The sequence below is a fragment of the Bos taurus genome, chromosome 13 (assembly GCF_002263795.3).
Source record: "Bos taurus isolate L1 Dominette 01449 registration number 42190680 breed Hereford chromosome 13, ARS-UCD2.0, whole genome shotgun sequence".
NCBI classification, from domain to species: Eukaryota; Metazoa; Chordata; class Mammalia; order Artiodactyla; family Bovidae; genus Bos; species Bos taurus.
In genome coordinates this window covers 42,054,164-42,074,133 of record NC_037340.1, presented here as the reverse complement: position 1 = coordinate 42,074,133, position 19,970 = coordinate 42,054,164, and the positions used below count along the sequence as shown (strand labels likewise).

Sequence of the window (19,970 nt, the reverse complement as noted above, 5' to 3'; positions counted from 1 at the left end):
TAATTAGCATCTTCATCAGAATTATCAGGCCCGGTTATTTATCAAGGAAACAGAGAACTAAGCAGATGAAGCTGACTTTGCCAGGATTTCAGAGTCAGAGACTTTTTGGACTGCATCCTTGGGCTTTTAATGAAGTAAAATATCAATATTTGAAAGAGCTTTGCACCACCTAAGTGTTATTTATACTGTGGAGGACTGTGTAGTAATGCTTGTCTCCGGAAAAGCTTGGGGAAGAAGGGTACTCAGAGTTCTTTGAGCTTTAATAGCGTTACATAATTCTTTGAAGCCAACAGCTAGATCTAGTTTCTCTGTCACTGACAATGGGAAGACAGATTCTGTGTCAGTTTTAGGCGTTCAGAATCTTACCTTACGTTGGGCATAACTTACACCTGTCTTCAGCTTTCTGGGCTAGGATACCTTTGTTAATCCTCCCTGCCCTAGCTCCCTTAGCCAGAGAATTTTCCCCTCTACTTGTTTCCCTTTATTTAAACCACAGTGCAGTCCATCTGCATGTCAGACTCCTAAGTTAACAGCACATACCCACATATTGGTGTCACTGAGCCCACCTGTGTAAGAGCTGACAGAACTTTACTGGGGACAGGTGATGCTGTTTGGGGTGCTGGTGGCCGTTACAGGCGCTCAACCTACTTTACTGCAAATGTTTCACGCCTGGGGCTGCTTAACCCGACTGCAGATTAAAACCTGTGTAAGAGTGGATCCCCTTTGCTCAGTGTCGATCCACACACTGTGCTAGTTCTGTGGCAATGCCGCCTTCTCACTGCTCTTCTGTGGCTGTTCCTTTTTGTTGCTTTCAGTAAAATTAGCCAAAAATATGAAGAAGTCAATCACGCATTCTTCTGTACGTAAGGCACAAGTTCAGGCTCCCCTGCGAGATGTCCGTGTTCCTCGCAGGTCTTTCCCACAGTACCCTGCAGGAAAGGACCTGCTGAGCCATCACAAGAAACCACTGTCATGATGGTCAGTCTTTCTGCTTGACTGACAGATCAACAGTGATGTGTTCTTGGAGTCCTGGAATTCAGTTATAACTTAACTCCTTCACTGGCTTAGCTTAGTGTAGCAAAATTGCCACTGAAGGGGCTGTGCTTTGATTTTGTTTCCAAAGATGAGCTATTGAATTTTGTAGTTAACGTCAAATTTTAGTTTACCATCTTAATGAACTGATGGTCAGCCGACCTAGGTCTGACAGCAAGATGGCTTTGCATTTCTACAGCCTGTACTGTCTGTGCCATCCTGTTATAGGAGACCACAGTGGGGAACACTGCCTGTGGAGGAGAGTGGCTTAAGACTGACTGTGGGAGCAGGTTCTGGGTGGTTAACCGTATCTTCCCATGCTCTTGAATGTTCCCCAGGCTCAAAGCGTGTGCTACTGCTAAGTCACTTCAGTCGTGTCCGACTCTCTGTGACCCCATAGATGGCCTCCTACCAGGCTCCTCTGTCTCTGGGATTTTCCAGGCAAGAAAACTGGAGTGGGTTGCCATTTCCTTCTCCAATGCATGAAAGTGAAAAGTGAAAGTGAAGTCGCTCAGTCGTGTCCGACCCTCAGCGACCCCATGGACTGCAGCCCACCAGGCCCCTCCATCCATGGAATTTTCCAGGCAAGAGTACTGGAGTGGAGTGCCATTAAAGAGCTATAAATCTGGCAGTGTCAAAGTAAATTTAATGAAAGGCCCTATAGGGTTGTGTGCATGCTCAGTCATGTCTGACTCTTTGTGATCTCCTGTACTGTGGCCCACCAGGCTCCATGGAATTTTCCAGGCAAGAATATGGGAATGAGTTGCCATTTCCTACTCCAGGGGATCTTCCCCACCCAAGGATCAGACCCATGTCTCATGCATTGGCAGGCAGATTGTTTACCACTGTGCCATCTGGGAAGCCTCTTATAGGTTTGCTCAGAAATAACTGAATCTATATTTCTTAGCTACTTGTGAAAATTGGGAGTATTTCTTAAGCATTGTGGGCCATTAATTATCAGTATTTTTCACTCAGCTTTATTTTGGCAAAGACTGTGTTTAAATTTTGCCAAATTATGATGGAACATATGATGGCATTTGTAAAGCATTTAGGTCCACCTCAGTTATAGTAGATATTCAGATGCAGATTGAACTTTAAAAAAAAATTTATTATTAAGCTTAGATTTAGAGACAGGTGGTATAGTGTAAGAAGTATATATATTTCTTATAATTTTATGTAATAACAGAATAACCTGTTATGTATTACGTAATGTATATGTGAGCCATAGTAATATGTACACACACTCTGTGTGTGTGTGTTTATGTATATATATAAGGCCAAATACAGATTCTGGTTTATTGGCTTGGTGACCCTGGCCAAGCAAATCGTACTCAGAGCTTCTGTTTTTTTTTTTTTTTAGCTTTCACATGGGCAGAGGGAAAGAATTTACTTGTCAGAGCTGTAAGGATTGAATAGGTGCTGCACAGAGCTGTATTATAATCATTTGGTTTTTTGATTTTTAGTGTCAAGTTATTTCATATATGAAATGATAATCACGATTGGCCTTTTTCTGTTTGTGTTTTTGCAGTGTTCACCGTATTCTCTCATTTCTGTGAGCCCTGTGAGGTGCAGAGTCCTTTACCAGTGGTAGGGAGGACCAGGACTGTGCTGCCCTACGGCTCGAGGGTGTAAGGTCCTGGGGGTCTACCTTGTTTGGTGGCTGTGGCCCAGCACCTCCCTGGGACTTCAGGGGTCTCCGGTGAATGCCTTACAGATGCTGATTTGTTTTCTTGTGCTCTTTCGTTTAGTTTGAAGAGCAAAGGTAACAAAGTGAAGGGGAGTCCATGTTGCTTTCTTCTGTGTTTCCTTCAATACTTGTTCGTTGTAAACATAGCAGCTACCTGTGGTAGGAAACGGCAAGGAGTACAGGACGGTTTTAGTTGAAAAGTAGAGTTTTCCCTGAATCCTCATGCTCCTCAATCTTACTCAGCAGAGGTAACTGTTTTTAACTTTCCTTTTGATTCTTCTGATGGTTGCTACCATGATTCTAAATAATTTTAGAATACTTTTGCTACCTTACTAATTTTAGATAATGTTTGTTGATTCTGCTGAAAATGAAGAAGGTAGCATGGCTTACGTGACAGTGCATCTTCTTCACCTCCTGATTTTTGTGATTTCTCAATCTCTAAATACGATCTTTTATATGTTAATAGCATTTAAGCTTTATATAATTCTACTTTAAACTTTTTTCAGATATTTCCCTGTATCTCTGAGTTATAGAGTGACCGTGAAGGTAGTGTTCAAACTGGGATATTTTTGAGATGCCAAGAAGATGGGTATAAACCGGGAGTGTCCCTGCAACCAGGACAGAGGATCATCCTAGTTATCAGATCAGATCAGTCGCTCAGTCGTGTCCCACTCTGCGACCCCATGAATCATAGCACGCCAGGCCTCCCTGTCCATCACCAACTCCCGGAGTTCACTCAGACTCACGTCCATCGAGTCCGTGATGCCATCCAGCCATCTCATCCTCTGTCATCCCCTTCTCCTCCTGCCCCCAATCCCTCCCAGCATCAGAGTCTTTTCCAGTGAGTCAACTCTTCGCATGAGGTGGCCAAAGTACTGGAGTTTCAGCTTTAGCATCATTCCTTCCAAAGAAATCCCAGGGCTGGTCTCCTTCAGAATGGACTGGTTGGATCTCCTTGCAGTCCAGGGGACTCTCAAGAGTCTTCTCCAACACCACAGTTCAAAAGCATCAATTCTTCGGCGCTCAGCCTTCTTCACAGTCCAACTCTCACATCCATACATGACCACAGGAAAAACCATAGCCTTGACTGGACGAACCTTTGTTGGCAAAGTAACGTCTCTGCTTCTGAATATGCTATCTAGGTTGGTCATAACTTTCCTTCCAAGGAGTAAGCGTCTTTTAATTTCATGGCTGTAATCACCATCTGCAGTGATTTTGAAGCCCAGAAAAATAAAGTCTGACACTGTTTCCACTGTTTCCCCGTCTATTTCCTATGAAGTGGTGGGACCGGATGCCATGATCTTCGTTTTCTGAATGTTGAGCTTTAAGCCAACTTTTTCACTCTCCACTTTCACTTTCATCAAGAGGCTTTTTAGTTCCTCTTCACTTTCTGCCATAAGGGTGGTGTCATCTGCATATCTGAGGTTATTGATATTTCTCCCGGCAATCTTGATTCCAGCTTGTGCTTCTTCCAGTCCAGCGTTTCTCATGATGTACTCTGCATAGAAGTTAAATAAGCAGGGTGACAATATACAGACTTGACGAACTCCTTTTCCTATTTGGAACCAGTCTGTTGTTCCATGTCCAGTTCTAACTGTTGCTTCCTGACCTGCATACAAACTTCTCAAGAGGCAGATCAGGTGGTCTGGTATTCCCGTCTCTTTCAGAATTTTCCACAGTTGATTGTGATCCACACAGTCAAAGGCTTTGGCATAGTCAATAAAGCAAAAATAGATGTTTTTCTGGAACTCTCTTGGTTTTTCCATGATCCAGTGGATGTTGGCAATTTGATCTCTGGTTCCTCTGCCTTTTCTAAAACCAGCTTGAACATCAGGAAGTTCACAGTTCACATATTGCTGAAGCCTGGCTTGGAGAATTTTGAGAATTACTTTACTAGCGTGTGAGATGAGTGCAATTGTGCAGTAGTTTGAGCATTCTTTGGCATTGCCTTTCTTTGGGATTGGAATGAAAACTGACCTTTTCCAGGCCTGTGGCCACTGCTGAGTTTTCCAAATTTGCTGGCATATTGAGTGCAGCACTTTCAGAGCATCATCTTTTAGGATGTGGAATAGCTCAACTGGAATTCCATCACCTCCACTAGCTTTGTTCATAATGATGCTTTCTAAGGCCCACTTGACTTCACATTCCAGGATGTCTGGTCTAGGTGAGTGATCACACCATCGTGATTATCTGGGTCGTGAAGATCTTTTTTGTACAGTTCTTCTGTGTATTCTTGCCATCTCTTCTTAATATCTTCTGCTTCTGTTAGGTCCATACCATTTCTGTCCTTTATCGAGCTCATCTTTGCATGAAATGTTCTTTTGGTATCTCTGATTTTCTTGAAGAGATCCCTAGTCTTTCCCATTCTGTTGTTTTCCTCTATTTCTTTGCATTGATCACTGAAGAAGGCTTTCTTATCTCTTCTTGCTATTCTTTGGAACTCTGCATTCAGATGTTTATATCTTTCCTTTTCTCCTTTGCTTTTCGCTTCTCTTCTTTTCACAGCTATTTGTAAGGCCTCCCCAGACAGCCATTTTGCTTTTTTGCATTTCTTTTCCATGGGGATGGTCTTGATTCCTGTCTCCTGTACAATGTCACGAACCTCATTCCATAGTTCATCAGGCCCTCTATCAGATCTAGGCCCTTAAATCTATTTCTCACTTCCACTGTATAATCATAAGGGATTTGATTTAGGTCATACCTGAATGGTCTAGTGGTTTTCCCTACTTTCTTCAATTTAAGTCTGAATTTGGCAATAAGGAGTTCATGATCTGAGCCACAGTCAGCTCCTGGTCTTGTTTTTGCTGACTGTATAGAGCTTCTCCACCTTTGGCTGCAGAGAATATAATCAGTCTGATTTCGGTGTTGACCATCTGGTGATGTCCATGTATATAGTGTTCTCAGGAGACTTTATAATTCATTTTTATGCTTTCACTTTGAGTTCATTTGGTCCCTGTATAAAATCAGCAAGACTTTTGTATCTTAAGAATTTTTGGTAAGTGATATGTAGGAGTTCACAGTAAGGAGATTTTGTAAGCAGAATTTCAGAATGTTAATCATGCCTGTATTTGAATATTAATAGAACTTATCTTAGGAATGTTAATGTAATTAAAATCTAACAAGTTAATAGATCAGTACTTTATTGGATTAAAATACATGTTTTTCACAGTAAGGAGATATCTGCCAATTCTGGTTTTAATGGGTGTTTTCATTATGGATTGAATGAAGGACTTATATTTTAAGGCCTTTTCAATAACTGTGAGGTAAGCATGACTTTTTTCCTTTAGTTATTAGTACATTAACCAAGGGATATCCTCATACTGAACTGTCCTGGCATCCCTTGAATAACCCCCTGAATTATAATGTATGAATTTTGTAATGGGCCGTTGGATACTGTTTTAAATTATTTCAAGTTCTTTTATTTGCAGTGTGTGTATGTGTGTAGTCTTTTTCAGCTGAAGCACTGATGTCACAGGGGCCTCATAAAAACAATTTGTAAGTTTTTATTTTTTATTTTTCTCCGTGCTCTGGTCTCTGCATTTTTAAATCGAATCCTCTTAAGGGAAGTCATGTTGGGCTTTTTGGTGTTAATTTCCTTGATACTTTTCTTTTTCCCCTGGAAATGTTTAAATGTTTAAACTTCCTATCTCTACTGAGGTTAGTTTTGGTAAATTGTATTTTTAAGGAAGTCATTCGTTTCACCCATGAATATGCTTGTACAGGTATCTCTTCGAGAGCCTGCTTTTCATTCTCTCATGTATATGCCCCAAAATGAAATTGCTGGATTATGTAGTAATCCCATTTTTAATTTTTTGAGGAACTGCCATACTGTTGTCCACAGCGGTTGTACCATTTTACATTCCTATCAGCAATGCACACAGATTCTAATTTCTTTACATGCTTCCTTCAAGCACTTGGTGTTTTATAAATAATGTGCATTCTAACAGTTCTGAGGTTATATCTCATTGTAGCTTTGATTTGCATTTCCCTAATTATTAATAATGTTGAGCATCTTTTCATATGCCTATTGGCCATTCATATATGTCCTTTGGAGAAATGTCTATTCAAGTCCTTTGTCCTTTTTTTTAAATTAATTTATTTTTTACTGAAGGATAATTACTTTATAGAATTTTGCTGTTTTCTGTCAAACTTCAACATGAATCAGCCATAGGTATACATATAACCCCTCCCTTTTGAAACTCCCTCCCATCTCCCTTCCCATCCAACCCCTCTAGGTTGATACAGAGCCCCTGTTTGAGTTTACTGAGCTATACAGCAAATTCCTGTTGGCTATCCATTTTTAAATTGACTTTTTTGTTGTTGTTATTGAGTTTTAGGAGTTTGCTGTATATTCTTGATGTTAATCCCTTATTGGGTATGTGATTTGAGGATATTTTCTCCCATTCTGTATGAGGCCTTTCTACTCTCTGAATAGTGTCTGTGATGCACAGTTTTTTTTTTTTTTTAATTTTCATGGAGTTCAATTTGTCTGTTTTTTTTTTAACCTGTGCCTTTAGTGTCATATCCAAGATACCATTGGCAAATGTAGTGTCATGAAGCTTTTGCTCTGTTTTCTTTTAAAAGTTTTTGCTGTTTTAAATGTCACATTTAGGTCCTTGATCCATTTTGAGTTAATTTTCGTGTAAGGCTATGCATAAGGCTGGAGCTTCCCTCATAGCTCAGTCAGTAAAGAATCTGCCTGCACAGTGGGAGATCTGGGTTCGATTCCTGGGTGGGGAATTCCCCTGGGAAAAAAAATGGTAACCCACTCCAGCACTCTTGCCTGGGAAATCTCATGAACAGAGGTGCCTAGTGGGCTGCATACAGTCCATAGGGTGGCAAGAGTCAGACACGACTTAGCGACTAATCCACCACCACCACCGTATATAAGGCTCCAGCTTCATCCTTTGGCAAGTCAGTATTCGATTTTCCCAGCACAGTTTGTTGAAAAGACTGTCTATTCCTTGTTGAATATTTGACACCTTTGTTGAAAATCATTTGACCATAAAAGCAAAGATTTGTTCATGGGCTTTCTTTCTAGTCCCCTGGTCTGTATGTCTGTCTGTATTGCCAGTACCACATTGTTTTGATTACTATAGCTTTGCAGTAACTTTTGAAATCAGGAAGTGTGAGCCCTCCAGTTTGTTCTTCTTTTTCAAGATTATTTTGGCTTTCAGGGTTCCTGTGATTTTTGCTTTATAAAGATGGCTGCCATGTTTGGGTGCCTAGATGTTCACAACCAGTATACTTTCACTTGAATTGTATCTTTAGTATTATGAAGTGAATTTCTCTATTTCATTTGATACTTTTGAGCCCAAATTCCACCTCCTCTGATGCCAGGGTAGCAGTCTTTGCTTTCTTGTTACTTGTGATTGCCTGTTTTAGGGCTGTGTTAGTCAAGAGGATTATCTGATGCCTGTGGCCATGTGGCCATGTGGCCTGGGCTGCCCGGCCCCAGGGAGAGGGCAGCTCCCCTCCCTCATCGAGTCTGGGCACAGTGGCCAGGGCTGACTTGGAGGGAGGGAGTGGGAGCAGAAGCTGCAGGGGTTGTCTATGCTTCTGTCACCAGAGGAGTATGCTATTACCCCGTGACTCTTCTTTAGTACCCTTTGCCTGATTTCCTTATTTGGGAATCTAGTGTTTTGTCTGCCCTGGGAAGCCTGCATTACCTACCTGTATGCCAGTCAGTGAATGTGCTCTACTTACCCCTCTATTCAGGGTGTGTGTCAGGGGGATTCAGGTATTTGTATAGGTCTCTTTCTGCTTACAGTAGGGTTATGTCCCCATAAACCCATTGTAAGTCAAAAATGTGTTTAACACACCTACCTGGCCTACCAGAGCACTTCCATTAGCCTACAGTTGGGCGAAACAATCTAGCACAGAGCCTGTTTTATAGTAGAGTGTTGACTGTCTCATATAATTCATTGAATACAGTACTGAACATGAAGGCAGAGTGGGTGTCTGGTCCAGAATGATTGTGAGTGTGTCAAGGAGCACATGCCTGACTGTGAACTCAGATGGTGCCCTTGCCAGGCCCGTCACGAGAGAGGGTCACTGCAGACCACTCACCTGGGAAAGGGCCAACATTGGGAGTGTGCTTTCTCCTAAATTCATATTACCTTCACAGCACCTTCTGTTCACATGTTGGTGTGGTTTCCTTGATGACTAGGATTTTGGGGGTGGGTTGGGGCTTGCTGCCATTCCAGTTCTGCCACCTCTGTTTCCCAAAACCCTGGGTTTTATTTCCAGCTCTGCTTTCTTTCACTAACTGCCAAGCCTCCTCTCTCCTTCCCTCCCCCAGAAGCACATCTTCTGGAGCCTGACACCTCTAGCCAGGCCCCCCTTCCAAGCCCCCATGCCCTCCAGGTCTCATACTTGTCTCCTAGACCCCACACTGCAGCCCCTCTCTGAAGGGGTGTTGCTGCCTGTGAACTGCGCTTGTGGGACCCTGCTGCACCCCATCTTGTGTCCAGGTATCCCCTCCTGATTGCTAGCAGGGGCTGTCTTCTCCTTAGCTCTGTTGTGTGCATGCTAAGTCACTTTAGTTGTGTCTGATTCTGTGCGACCCTATGGACTTTCGCCTGCCAGGCTCCTCTGTCCATGAGATTTTTCAGGCAAGAATACTGGAGTGAGTTGCCATGCCCTCTTCCAGGGGATCTTCCTGACCCAGGGATCGAACCTGTGTCTCTTGTGTCTCCTGCATCAGCAGGGGAGTTCTTTACCACTAGCGCCACCTGGGAAGCCCCTAGCTCTGCTGGTTCAGGGTTTTTACTGCCCCAGCTTTCTTAAATGAAATCTTGTTGACTTCTGACTCAGTGGTCTCCAATTCGTTGAGTGGATCCAATCCATTGGTTACATCCACTCCTTGTTGATCTGTGTGGTTCCAGAAAATACAAGGACCTGTTTTTGTATTTAGGCAGCTACTATTGTCCTATAGGAATCTTAGGTCTCAATGATTAAGTTTCTGTTTAAAAAAATTAAAGTTTTATGAAGATTGAAATTAAATACCAAAGTTTCTCTTGACAAGTCATGTTGTGTGTGAGTCATTTCTGAGTTTATCCAGTAATTCCTATTCTTAGCTTCCTTGTAATGTTTAAGTATCTTGGTTTGTTTTACTAAAAGATCCAATCTATACTTATCTCCCCTCTACAGGAGGCGTGACCCCTCGTCACACTTGACCCCTCATCTGGAGCTATTACCAGATAAAAGTCCCACCAGCTTTATGTGCTGTACCTATTCTTATAACTTTATTTCAAGAAGTTATGCTTAAATGCAAATACTTTGGTCAGACAGTCCTTAAACGTCTCAGATTGTTTCCTGCATTTGAGAATCTGTGATTCTTTTTTGTTAAATAGAAATAAAGTGAGACGTTCTCAGAAGGTGGAATCCCAGGGTCCAAGGCAGAGCACATGGTGGTCGAGGCTGAACTCCCTGCTCGGCTTCTGCTGGTTACTCTGGGAGTGCTGTGGATCTGGGGCAAAGGGTCAGGAGCTGATGGATCCTTGCATTTGTTTGTTAGCAGTCCGACTCCAAAGCCTACCTCCTTGCAGCCACACCTCTTGTTTCTGGTTTGTGAAAAAGCAAAGGATTTGAGTCAAGCAGTTACAGGCACGTGAGCCATTGGTGCCCACAGCTCTTGCCTTGTTATCTCCCCACCCTCACTGTCCATGTGCTCAGTTACAGTTTCCTGGGCTTCCAGATAGCTTTCACTCATCACAAGGAAAATGCAAGATTCTGAATGAGTGAGGGGTTAATAGTCTTGTCTGCGTGTAGATGTCATCTGAGCTCTCTGGACTACTAGGCTGTGATTTTCCCAGGCTGAGTTTTTCCCTCCTAAACAGGAAGGGGCAGGGAGGAGAGTCAGGGGCTTGGACCTGGCTCTGCTGTTTTGGGCTCCTGGGGAGCGGTGGGGGTGCGTGTCGCTCTCACCCCATCTCCTCTGTGGAACCTGGGGTGGGGGTGTCAGGCAATCAGATTTTTCCAGCCTGCAGTTAATTATTCTTTTCTCAGCACTTTGACCTCCTTGGTAAGAACGTTATTTTCTCAGTGTTTTCTGGCAGGTTAGTGCCGTGTGCTGCTGCTGTTTAGTTGCTAAGTCGTGTCCACCTCTTCTGTGACCTTACTAACTATAGCCCACTAGGCTCCTTTGTCCACAGGACTTCCCAGGCAAGAATACTGGAGTGGGTTGTCATTTTCTTCTCCAGGCGATCTTCCTGACCCAGAGATCGAACCCGAATCTTCTGTGTCTCCTGTACTGGCAGACAGATTCTTTACCACTGAGCCACCCAGGAAGCCCGCCATGGTCTGTACTGTATCACTTACAATGTAGACTCCTCACTGAAACTTGTTTCTGTTTTCATGAATCTTCTACCTCAGTTCTAAGGGCTTTGGATAACAGTCAGTCAAAACTATTTTTCTTTAAAACTCAAAAAAATCAATTTTCACAGGTATAAAACACAGTAGACATTTGGAGTGACTTAAAAGTAAATTTTTTCAGTGCAAGTTCAGTTCAATTGCTCAGTCGTGTTTGACTCTTTGCAACCCCATGAGCTGCAGCATGCCAGGCCTCCCTGTCTAACACCAACTCCCGGAGCCTACCCAAACTCATGTCCATTGTGTCATTGATGCCATCCAACCATCTCATCCTCTTCTGTCCCCTTCTCCTCCTGCCCTCAATCTTTGCCAGCATCAGGGTCTTTTCAAATGAGTCAGCTCTTCGCATCAGGTGGCCAAAGTATTAGAGTTTCAGCTTCAACATCAGTCCTTCCAGTGAACACCCAGGACTGATCTCCTTTAGGATGGATTGATTGGATCTTCTTGCAGTCCAAGGGACTCTCAAGACTCTTCTCCAACACCACAGTTCAAAAGCATCAATCTTTGGTGCTCAGGTTTCTTTAGAGTCCAACTCTCACATCCATACATGACTACTGGAAAAACGATAGCCTTAACTAGACGGAACTTTGTTGGCAAAGTAATGTCTCTGATTTTTAATATGCTGTCTAGGTTGGTCATAACTTTCCTTCCAAGGAGTAAGTGTCTTTTAATTTCATGGCTGCATGGAGTAAAAAAAAAAAAAGTCTCTGACTGTTTCCACTGTTTCCCCATCTATTTGCCATGAAGTGATGGGGCCAGATGCCATGATCTTAGTTTTCTGAATGTTGAGCTTTAAGCCCTCTTTTTCACTCTCCTCTTTCACTTTCATCAAGAGGCTCTTTAGTTCTTCTTCACTTTCTGCCATAAGGGTGATGTCATCTGCATATCTGAGGTTATTGATATTTCTCCTGGCAATCTTGATTCCAGCTTGTGCTTCTTCCAGCCCAGCGTTTCTCATGATGTACTCTGCATATAAGTTAAATAAGCAGGGTGACAATTTTTTCATGAATTCTTTAAGTTGTGTCTGTTTATGACAAGTGAGTTCTCTGGTGCTGTTAACGTCAGCATTTTTCTGGTGATTCTGTTAAGTGAGAGGTGAGGGTCTTGAGTCTCGCAGAGTTCATTCATTAGTTTTGTAAAGATCGCTGAACCTGACATCAGGTGTCCGCTCCACCACTGACTTTGGCTGGATGACAAGCCATTGACCTCCAGGTACAGTGTTTTCCCTTCTGTAATATGGAGACTGCATTCTGCAGTCCATAGGGTCACAAAGAGTCAGACACAACTTTGTGACTGGACGACAACAACACAGAGATGTCATCTTTTGTGGTCGTTGTAATTCTGAAGGTGGCAGAAAGCACATGGAAACGTGCAGCATAAGACAGCATGTTGTAGGCGTTCTATTATTCTTAGCTGAACCTGCTTCTGAAAATAATAGGATAAAGTACATTTTAATTAAGCTAGTTTTATTTAGAAACCTTTAATAAGAATGATTGCACTGTAATTACAGTTCAAGATTCCTGGTACACTTTAGAAAAATAAGACACAGAAAGTGGCAAGCCTTTTGTTATCTCCAAGGAGCTGTGGCTAAGATTGAAAGCTTTCTTGAGTTAGGAATGTTCATCACAATAATTAGCTTTTTTTAAATGTAGCTTTGAAGTGAAGGAAAAGGAGCGTGAAGGTGTGAGCGAGAAGTCTTTGCTCTTCTACCACTTTATTGTTGGTGTGGTTTGTTGCCATCCTGTCCCTGGTTGTATGACATACCCACCCAAAGGGGAGTTTTTTAGAGGAGAGGGAGACAGCTTTATTGAGGTGTAATTCACATACCATACTATTCACCCATCCAGAGTGTCCAATTGAGTAGTTTTTAAGCATATTCGCTAAACGATGCGGTTACCACAGCAAGTGGTTTTAGCACGTTTTCATCACCCCAGAAAGAAACTCTGCCCACCCCCTCCATTTCTCTCCAGCACTCCCAGCTCCAGGACCAGCCTGTTGCAGCCCTTGCTGGTGCATGGTGGGCTCCCCTGGGACTGGCCCTTCACTCCACATGATGTCGTGAAGGTCGTCTGCTTTGTAGCACAATTAGTGCGTCCTTCCGTACATCATTCCTTTTTATTGTCTGATCTGCTCCACTGTGTGTATACCACCTTCATTTATCATTTTTCAGTTGATGGACATTTGGGTTGTGTCCACTTCTGTCTATCATGAGCTATGCTTCTGTGGACATTTGTGTACAAGTTTTTGTGTGGACCGATGTCTTCGTCTCTCTTAGGTATGTGCCTTGATGTAGAATTTGGGGTCATTCAGTAACCATGTTTAACCTTTTAAGCAGCTGCCAGACTCATCCAGGGTAGCTTCTTATACAGTTTGCCACTTGTACTGGCAGTAAATGAGGGCGCTGGTTTCCTGCATCCTCCCTACATTTCCTTAGTCCTCTCTTTTGAGTCTAACCAGCCTGGTGGGAATAAAGTGCTGTCTTATTTGTGGTTTTGATTTGCATTTCTCTGATGCTTAATGATGTTGAGTATCTTTTCAAGGGCTTATTGGCTATGTCTTTTTTTTTAAGCTTTGGGGAAGTGTCTATTCAGATCTTTCACTCATTTTTACTTGAATCATTAGTCTTTTTGTTATTGAGTTGTAAGGGATCTTTATATATTCTAGATACAGATCACGTACGAGGTATACAAATATTCCAGAGTTTGTATGCCTTCAGTACACAAATCTAGTTACAGTGATCATCCTGACTGACTCTGGGTCCAGCCCTACACAACTCCATATGGATTATTTCTTCTGATCTTCATAATAACTCAGAGGTATAGACTGTGTATTACCCTCAGTTTACACATGCAAGATTGGAGACCCAAAGAAACTAAAGTACTAGTCTGGAGTCAGACAGTGGTGACTGCCCCAGGTAGAGTCACACGTGATCTGTGCCTGCCCTCTGCAAGCTTCGTGGCATGGGGTGCCCCTCCTCTGGACTGCAGTCAGCCTTGGCCTCGCCCTCTCTCAGTCCTTACATCCATTTTCTGCCGGGAGTTCCCCTTGGCGTGTGGTGTGTGTTGTGGAGAGCCCGTCTTGTTCTGGTTCTCTCTCTCATTCTTTCTTGTTTATAGAGTAGACACACGAGACAGAGGACCAGTGGGCGTAGAAGCCTCAGCTTGGTGGAGTGGAAACTCTGAAAGCAGTGGGGTTCCCCTACAGGATGTTGTAGAGTGCATTTCCACCCCCGGCCCCTTTCACGCCAGGCATTGCAGCCCTTGAGCAGCCTGGTGCATTGCTGCTCCTGCGTCGGGTTTTGTTTTTAAGTCTGAACACAAACAGCGGACGTTAAAAGCATCAGCATGTCTTTATCCTTCAAAATTCAGCCTCCTTTGAAAAACGTACTTCTCATTCCTTGGGACAAGTAAAACTTCGGTTCACATGCATGGAAAGGACGCTCTTGAGGGTGTAGGCCCTGGGTCCCGCCACAGCGGTGTTTGCGTCTCGGTGCTCTGGAATCCTCGCAGGGTGGCGTTTACTCTCTTAGACCTCGGTTCCCTCACCTGGGACAGCAAGGGTGATCAGAGTGTCCCGTCCGAGCTGCTGGCAAGGTTCTCTAGCACTGGTCTGGCACGTCGTAAGTGCTTGGTAGATGTCCATTAGATGAGGGATATTTAGGGACATGGATGGTTGTTACTGTAAAACTTAACCTCATCTTTACATTTTTCTCAGAGGAAACACAAGAATAGAAGAGGCTTGTGAAATGTATACCAGAGCTGCGAACATGTTCAAGATGGCCAAGAACTGGAGTGGTATGTATGAAGGTGGTGTTTGTTTGCTTTCCAGGCAAATAACTTTAAAATCATTTTGAAGGAGGACATGACTCTCCGCCTTCCCCTTAGAAAAACTGCTGGCTGCGTGGGCAGGGTGGGGGAGAGGGGCTGTTGATCCAAGGGAGCAAAGCTTGAAATACTGATTGAAGTTTAGGCATAAAGGCGTGTCTGCTTTAGTGTCTGCAAAGCACTTACTACAGTGGGCATGTGGTTTTAAAAGACATACTATTACTTGGAGTTAAGAAGGGTAACCTTTGGTGTTTACTCATGTGCTTAAATAAATTTAGTACAAGGAGTGAAAGTTGAAGTAAAAGTTACTGAAAAAGATGTCAGATACATAGAAATGCCTGCTTTTCTTTGCCTAAACCTTGGTGGAGACTTTCTAACCATACCTTACCCTGATAACTGATTGTGGTACCCTGAGAAATGAGGCAGTTGTGGGTGTTACTTTTAAATCCTGACAGACTCCTCATTTTCTAACATAATACTTTTTTTTTTTAATTTTATTTTTAAACTTTACATAATTGTATTAGTTTTGCCAAATATCAAAATGAATCCGCCACAGGTATACATGTGTTCCCCATCTTGAACCCTCCTCCCTCCTCCCTCCCCACACCATCCCTCTGGGTCGTCCCAGTGCACCAGCCCCAAGCATCCAGTATCGTGCATCGAACCTGGACTGGCAACTCGTTTCATACATGATATTTTACATGTTTCAATGCTCTTCTCCCAAATCTTCCCACCCTCTCCCTCTCCCACAGAGTCCATAAGACTGTTCTATACATCAGTGTCTCTTTTGCTGTCTCGTACACAGGGTTATTGTTACCATCTTTCTAAATTCCATATATATGCGTTAGTATACTGTATTGGTGTTTTTCCTTCTGGCTTACTTCACTCTGTATAATAGGCTCCAGTTTCATCCACCTCATTAGAGCTAATTCAAATGTATTCTTTTTAATGGCTGAGTAATACTTCATTGTGTATATGTACCATAGCTTTCTTATCCATTCATCTGCTGATGGACATCTAAGTTGCTTCCATGTCCTGGCTATTATAAACAGTGCTGCGATGAACATTGGGGTACACGTGTCTCTTTCCCTTCTGGTTTCCTCAGTGTGTATGCCCAGCAGTGGGATTGCTGGATCATAAGGCAGTTCTATTTCCAGTTTTTTAAGGAATCTCCACACTGTTCTCCATAGTGGCTGTACTAGTTTGCATTCCCACTAACAGTATAAGAGGGTTCCCTTTTCTCCACACCCTCTCCAGCATTTATTATTTGTAGACTTTTGGATCACAGCCATTCTGACTGGTGTGAAATGGTACCTCATAGTGGTTTTGATTTGCATTTCTCTGATAATGAGTGATGTTGAGCATCTTTTCATGTGTTTGTTAGCCCTCTGTATGTCTTCTTTGGAGAAATAACATAATACTTTTATGCAGGGAAGGTACACAAAATGAAATCAGAATTCTTTTCGAGAGGGGGTGGCTCTTTTCCAACACTGATTCAAGAAGCAGAATCTTTCCTCTACCCCTGGAAAAAAAGAGGTTACATGAAGGGGTTTTTCTATAGTGAAGGTGGACATGGCTTTTGACCAGGCCTGCCTGGTCTCTGTGGGTCTCTGGCCCCGTTGAGCCTGCAGATGACCTGAGGTGGGGGGCCTTTCCCTCCCAAAGTGCATTTGTTTCCCCAGGGGCTCTCCGAGCTTGACGGAGATGTCCATGCCACGCCGAGTCATGTGAACGTAAGGTGTGCGATCTCTCCACTTGTTTCTAAGGTGGACGCTTCCAAGTCAGTTCCGTGAAGTAGATGCTTTGGCTTAGATGGCCCTGAAAGGTCCTTTCTGGCTGTAAAACTCTTTTTAAAACATTTAGATAAGAAAGACATGTTCTGTTTCCAAAGTGCCTTTGCCCCTGAATTATAATGTATTTTAAAAGAGAGGAGAAAAGAGGATTAGTGGTCACCTCTTTTTTTTGGTTCAGGTCCTATTAGTGTTGTTGTTCAGTTGCTCAGTCGTGTCTTAACTCCTTGTGACCCCATGGACTGCAGCACACCAGGCTTCCCTGTCCTTCACCATCTCCTGGAGCCTGCTCAAACTCATGCCCACTGAGTCAGTGATACCATCCAGCCATCTCATCTTCTGTTGTCCCCTTCTCCTCCTGTCCTCAATCTTTCCCAGCATCAGGGTCTTTTCTAATGAGTCGGCTCTTCGCTTCAGGCGCCTAAAGTATTGAAGCTTCAGGTTCAGCATCAGTCTTTCCAGTGAATAATCAGGTTTGATTTCCTTTACGATGGACTAGTTGGATCTCCTTGCAGTCCAAGGGACTCTCAAGAGTCTTCTCCAACACCACAATTCAAAAGCATCCATTCTTCAGGGCTCAGCCGCCTTTATGGTCCAACTTTCACATCCATACATGACTGTTGGAAAAACCAGGGTAAAAAGTGATCTTATCTAAAAAGACCTTTTCCTTCCTTTATCTGGGGACCAGATGTTCTAACCTTTGAAAATTCCTTTCAGAGTGTTACTGTTTATATAACTGAAGGGGATATATGTGTATCCTCACCCCCACCCTTGTGATCTCTTGCCTGGGCTGACATCTCCCTGCTTCTTGACTTTACCTGTTTGTTTTAAAGAAACCAAAGTAGCCCTGTTGAATCTCTAGTCAGGTCATGTAATCTCAGAGCAGAGCTATAATCCTTCAAGGTGGCCTTCAGAGCCGAGCTGGTCTCCCATCCTCTCCTCACTCTGGACGCTTCTCCTACCCGCCCACTCCTTCCCCAGCACCCTCCTCTGACTCTTTGCCTGTGCTGTGCCCTCCTTCTGACACTGTCTTCCCCACAGTAGGGTGTGGCTGGTCCCTGTTTTCCTCCAGGCCCTTCTACAAATGTCATCATCCTCTTAGTGAGGTCTCTCCTGGCCATCCCTGGCAGTCCACTCTTCTGGGAAGCCCCTTCCCCTCTTCCCCGATGCCCTTAGCACCATCTAGCAAAAATAAGTGAAGTTCATTTGTTCGTTTGTATTGTCTGTGCTTTTATTATGTGCTGTTCCTCCTCGGAACATAAACCTTGGAAGGCCAGCATGTTTCTGTGCTTCCTCTCTGCCCTGCCTGCAGGGCCTGGACCCATATGTGCAGCACAGTAGACAGGTGCTGAGTGTATTTTACAGAGTATTAGGTTCCTTGAATTTGGGACTAATGGACTAACAGATACCACTGTTTATAAAATAAACAACAAGGACCTACCGTATATCACAAGGAACTATACTAGATATTTTGTAATAGCCTATGAAGGAAAAGAATCTGAAAATGAATATATATATATGTATACACACACATACGTATAACTGAAACAGTTTGCTGTACATCTGAAACTAACACAACATTGAATCTACTATACCTCAATTTTAAAAGTGGTTAAAAAAGGAAATAATAAACTGAAAATTAGGTTCTTTGAAATCGTTGCCATGTTGCCATGGTGGTGATCGTGATACAACTGCATCTCATCTGTTTATAGTTTTAGAAGTTATTTTATGAGAATAAAAGAATTCGTCTGATTTGTCTGTTACTGTGCTCTTGAGAGATCATCCTGGCAGGAATTAGATGTTTACAGTTGAGGAAACTGGGTCTGAGAAGGTGTGTAACTTTATTTTGATAATACACTCCTTTAAAGATACTTCCACATTGGTAGAGATAGAGGTTAGTGGTGTTTGGAGTGAGTGCTCAGATTGAAAAGGTGAGCCAGCAGCTTGTTTTGGAAGGTGGGAGCGTGAAATTGTCAAATCAGCGCTTTTAATACTGTCCGGGGAAGTGGAGCCAGCCCGGGAGAGCCTGTGTGCCGTGCTGTTACCCCAGCCAGGAAGGGATGGAACACCATTGGCTCTGGAATGGCCAGCGTAGATAAAGTGTCAAAAAATGAAATTACTGGTGGGAGGAGGAGGATTAAGTTCTAAAAGAAATGCTGACATTTCAATCTGGCAAAGCACAGGTGTGCTCTGAGGGCAGATATACATGTGGTTATGAAAATGGCCAGCACGTGAGTGTGTTTCTGGGGCCACGCTGTCCTGAGCACTTTGCCTAGAAGGTCTGAGTGATGGTACACACTTCTGAGACCCAACTCATCAGAGCTGCTCTTCGGCGGTCGCATTCCTGAGCTATGGTGGGAAGTTTCCAGCTGCCCTGAGGTCCTGGGTTCCTGCCTACCACTTGGCAGCAGCTTGGACCCTCCTCTGGGCTGCCAGGTTCATGATCCACAAAGGTAGGGGTCAAGGCCTGGTGGGCAGGCTTCTCTGGTCCCACCTCCAATCTTGGGCCAGTGTTGGCTCAGACTGGCAGGGCCTAGGCTGCACTGGTGGGTCCATATCTTCAGAAGTGCCCGGAAGTCCTCTCGTCTTCGTTCTTATTCAGGGCAAGACTTGAAGCTGGGCGGTTTGATTTGGGGGCTTGTGCTGCCTCTTCTTGTGTTGCCATTTCTCCGGCTATGCTGGCCAAGTCAGTGGAAATGGACCCTCCCAGCCTCATGCCTCCTCGGAGACGCGCATCAGTGTGGGGCCTGCACTGGGGACGGAGCTGAGTGCTGAATGCGCAGTCAGTGTGGAAGGAGGCCTGAGGCTGAGAGCAGCACTTGTTGCTGGCCCAGGCGTCCCGGGCGTCTTTGTGGTCACCGGAGGTGACTGGGTCACATGCACGTGTGCCACCGTCAGGACGGGGCCTTCCCCAGGCGTGGGCTGGAGCGGGGCTGCCCTGGGGGTGGCTGCTCCTGTGTTTACTCACTCATGTGTTGTCTTCAGCTGCAGGAAATGCATTCTGTCAAGCCGCCAAGCTCCACATGCAGCTGCAGAGCAAACACGACTCAGCCACCAGCTTTGTGGACGCCGGGAACGCCTACAAGAAGGCAGACCCCCAAGGTGAGCCTCGCACCCCCCAGACCTCCCACGAGTTCTGCTGCTGAAGGGAGACGCACTCCCGGACGGTGGAGATTTGAAGATTTTTAACTCTGATCATCTGAAGTTTCTGTGGAGAAAATCTGTTAAATTTATCCTGTTGTCAGTACCATCGTCTTAAACACC

The 19,970-nt window shown here is 43.9% G+C and overlaps 1 protein-coding gene across 1 annotated transcript in view; it reads left to right on the top strand.

The window, feature by feature from the left end:
* NAPB (NSF attachment protein beta) overlaps positions 1-19,970 on the top strand; it is a 37,648-nt gene that overhangs the window by 2,591 nt on the left and 15,087 nt on the right. The window contains 2 exon segments of the mRNA NM_001046233.2: positions 14,807-14,886; positions 19,692-19,808. Of these exon segments, the coding sequence (NP_001039698.1) occupies positions 14,807-14,886; positions 19,692-19,808 (197 nt within the window).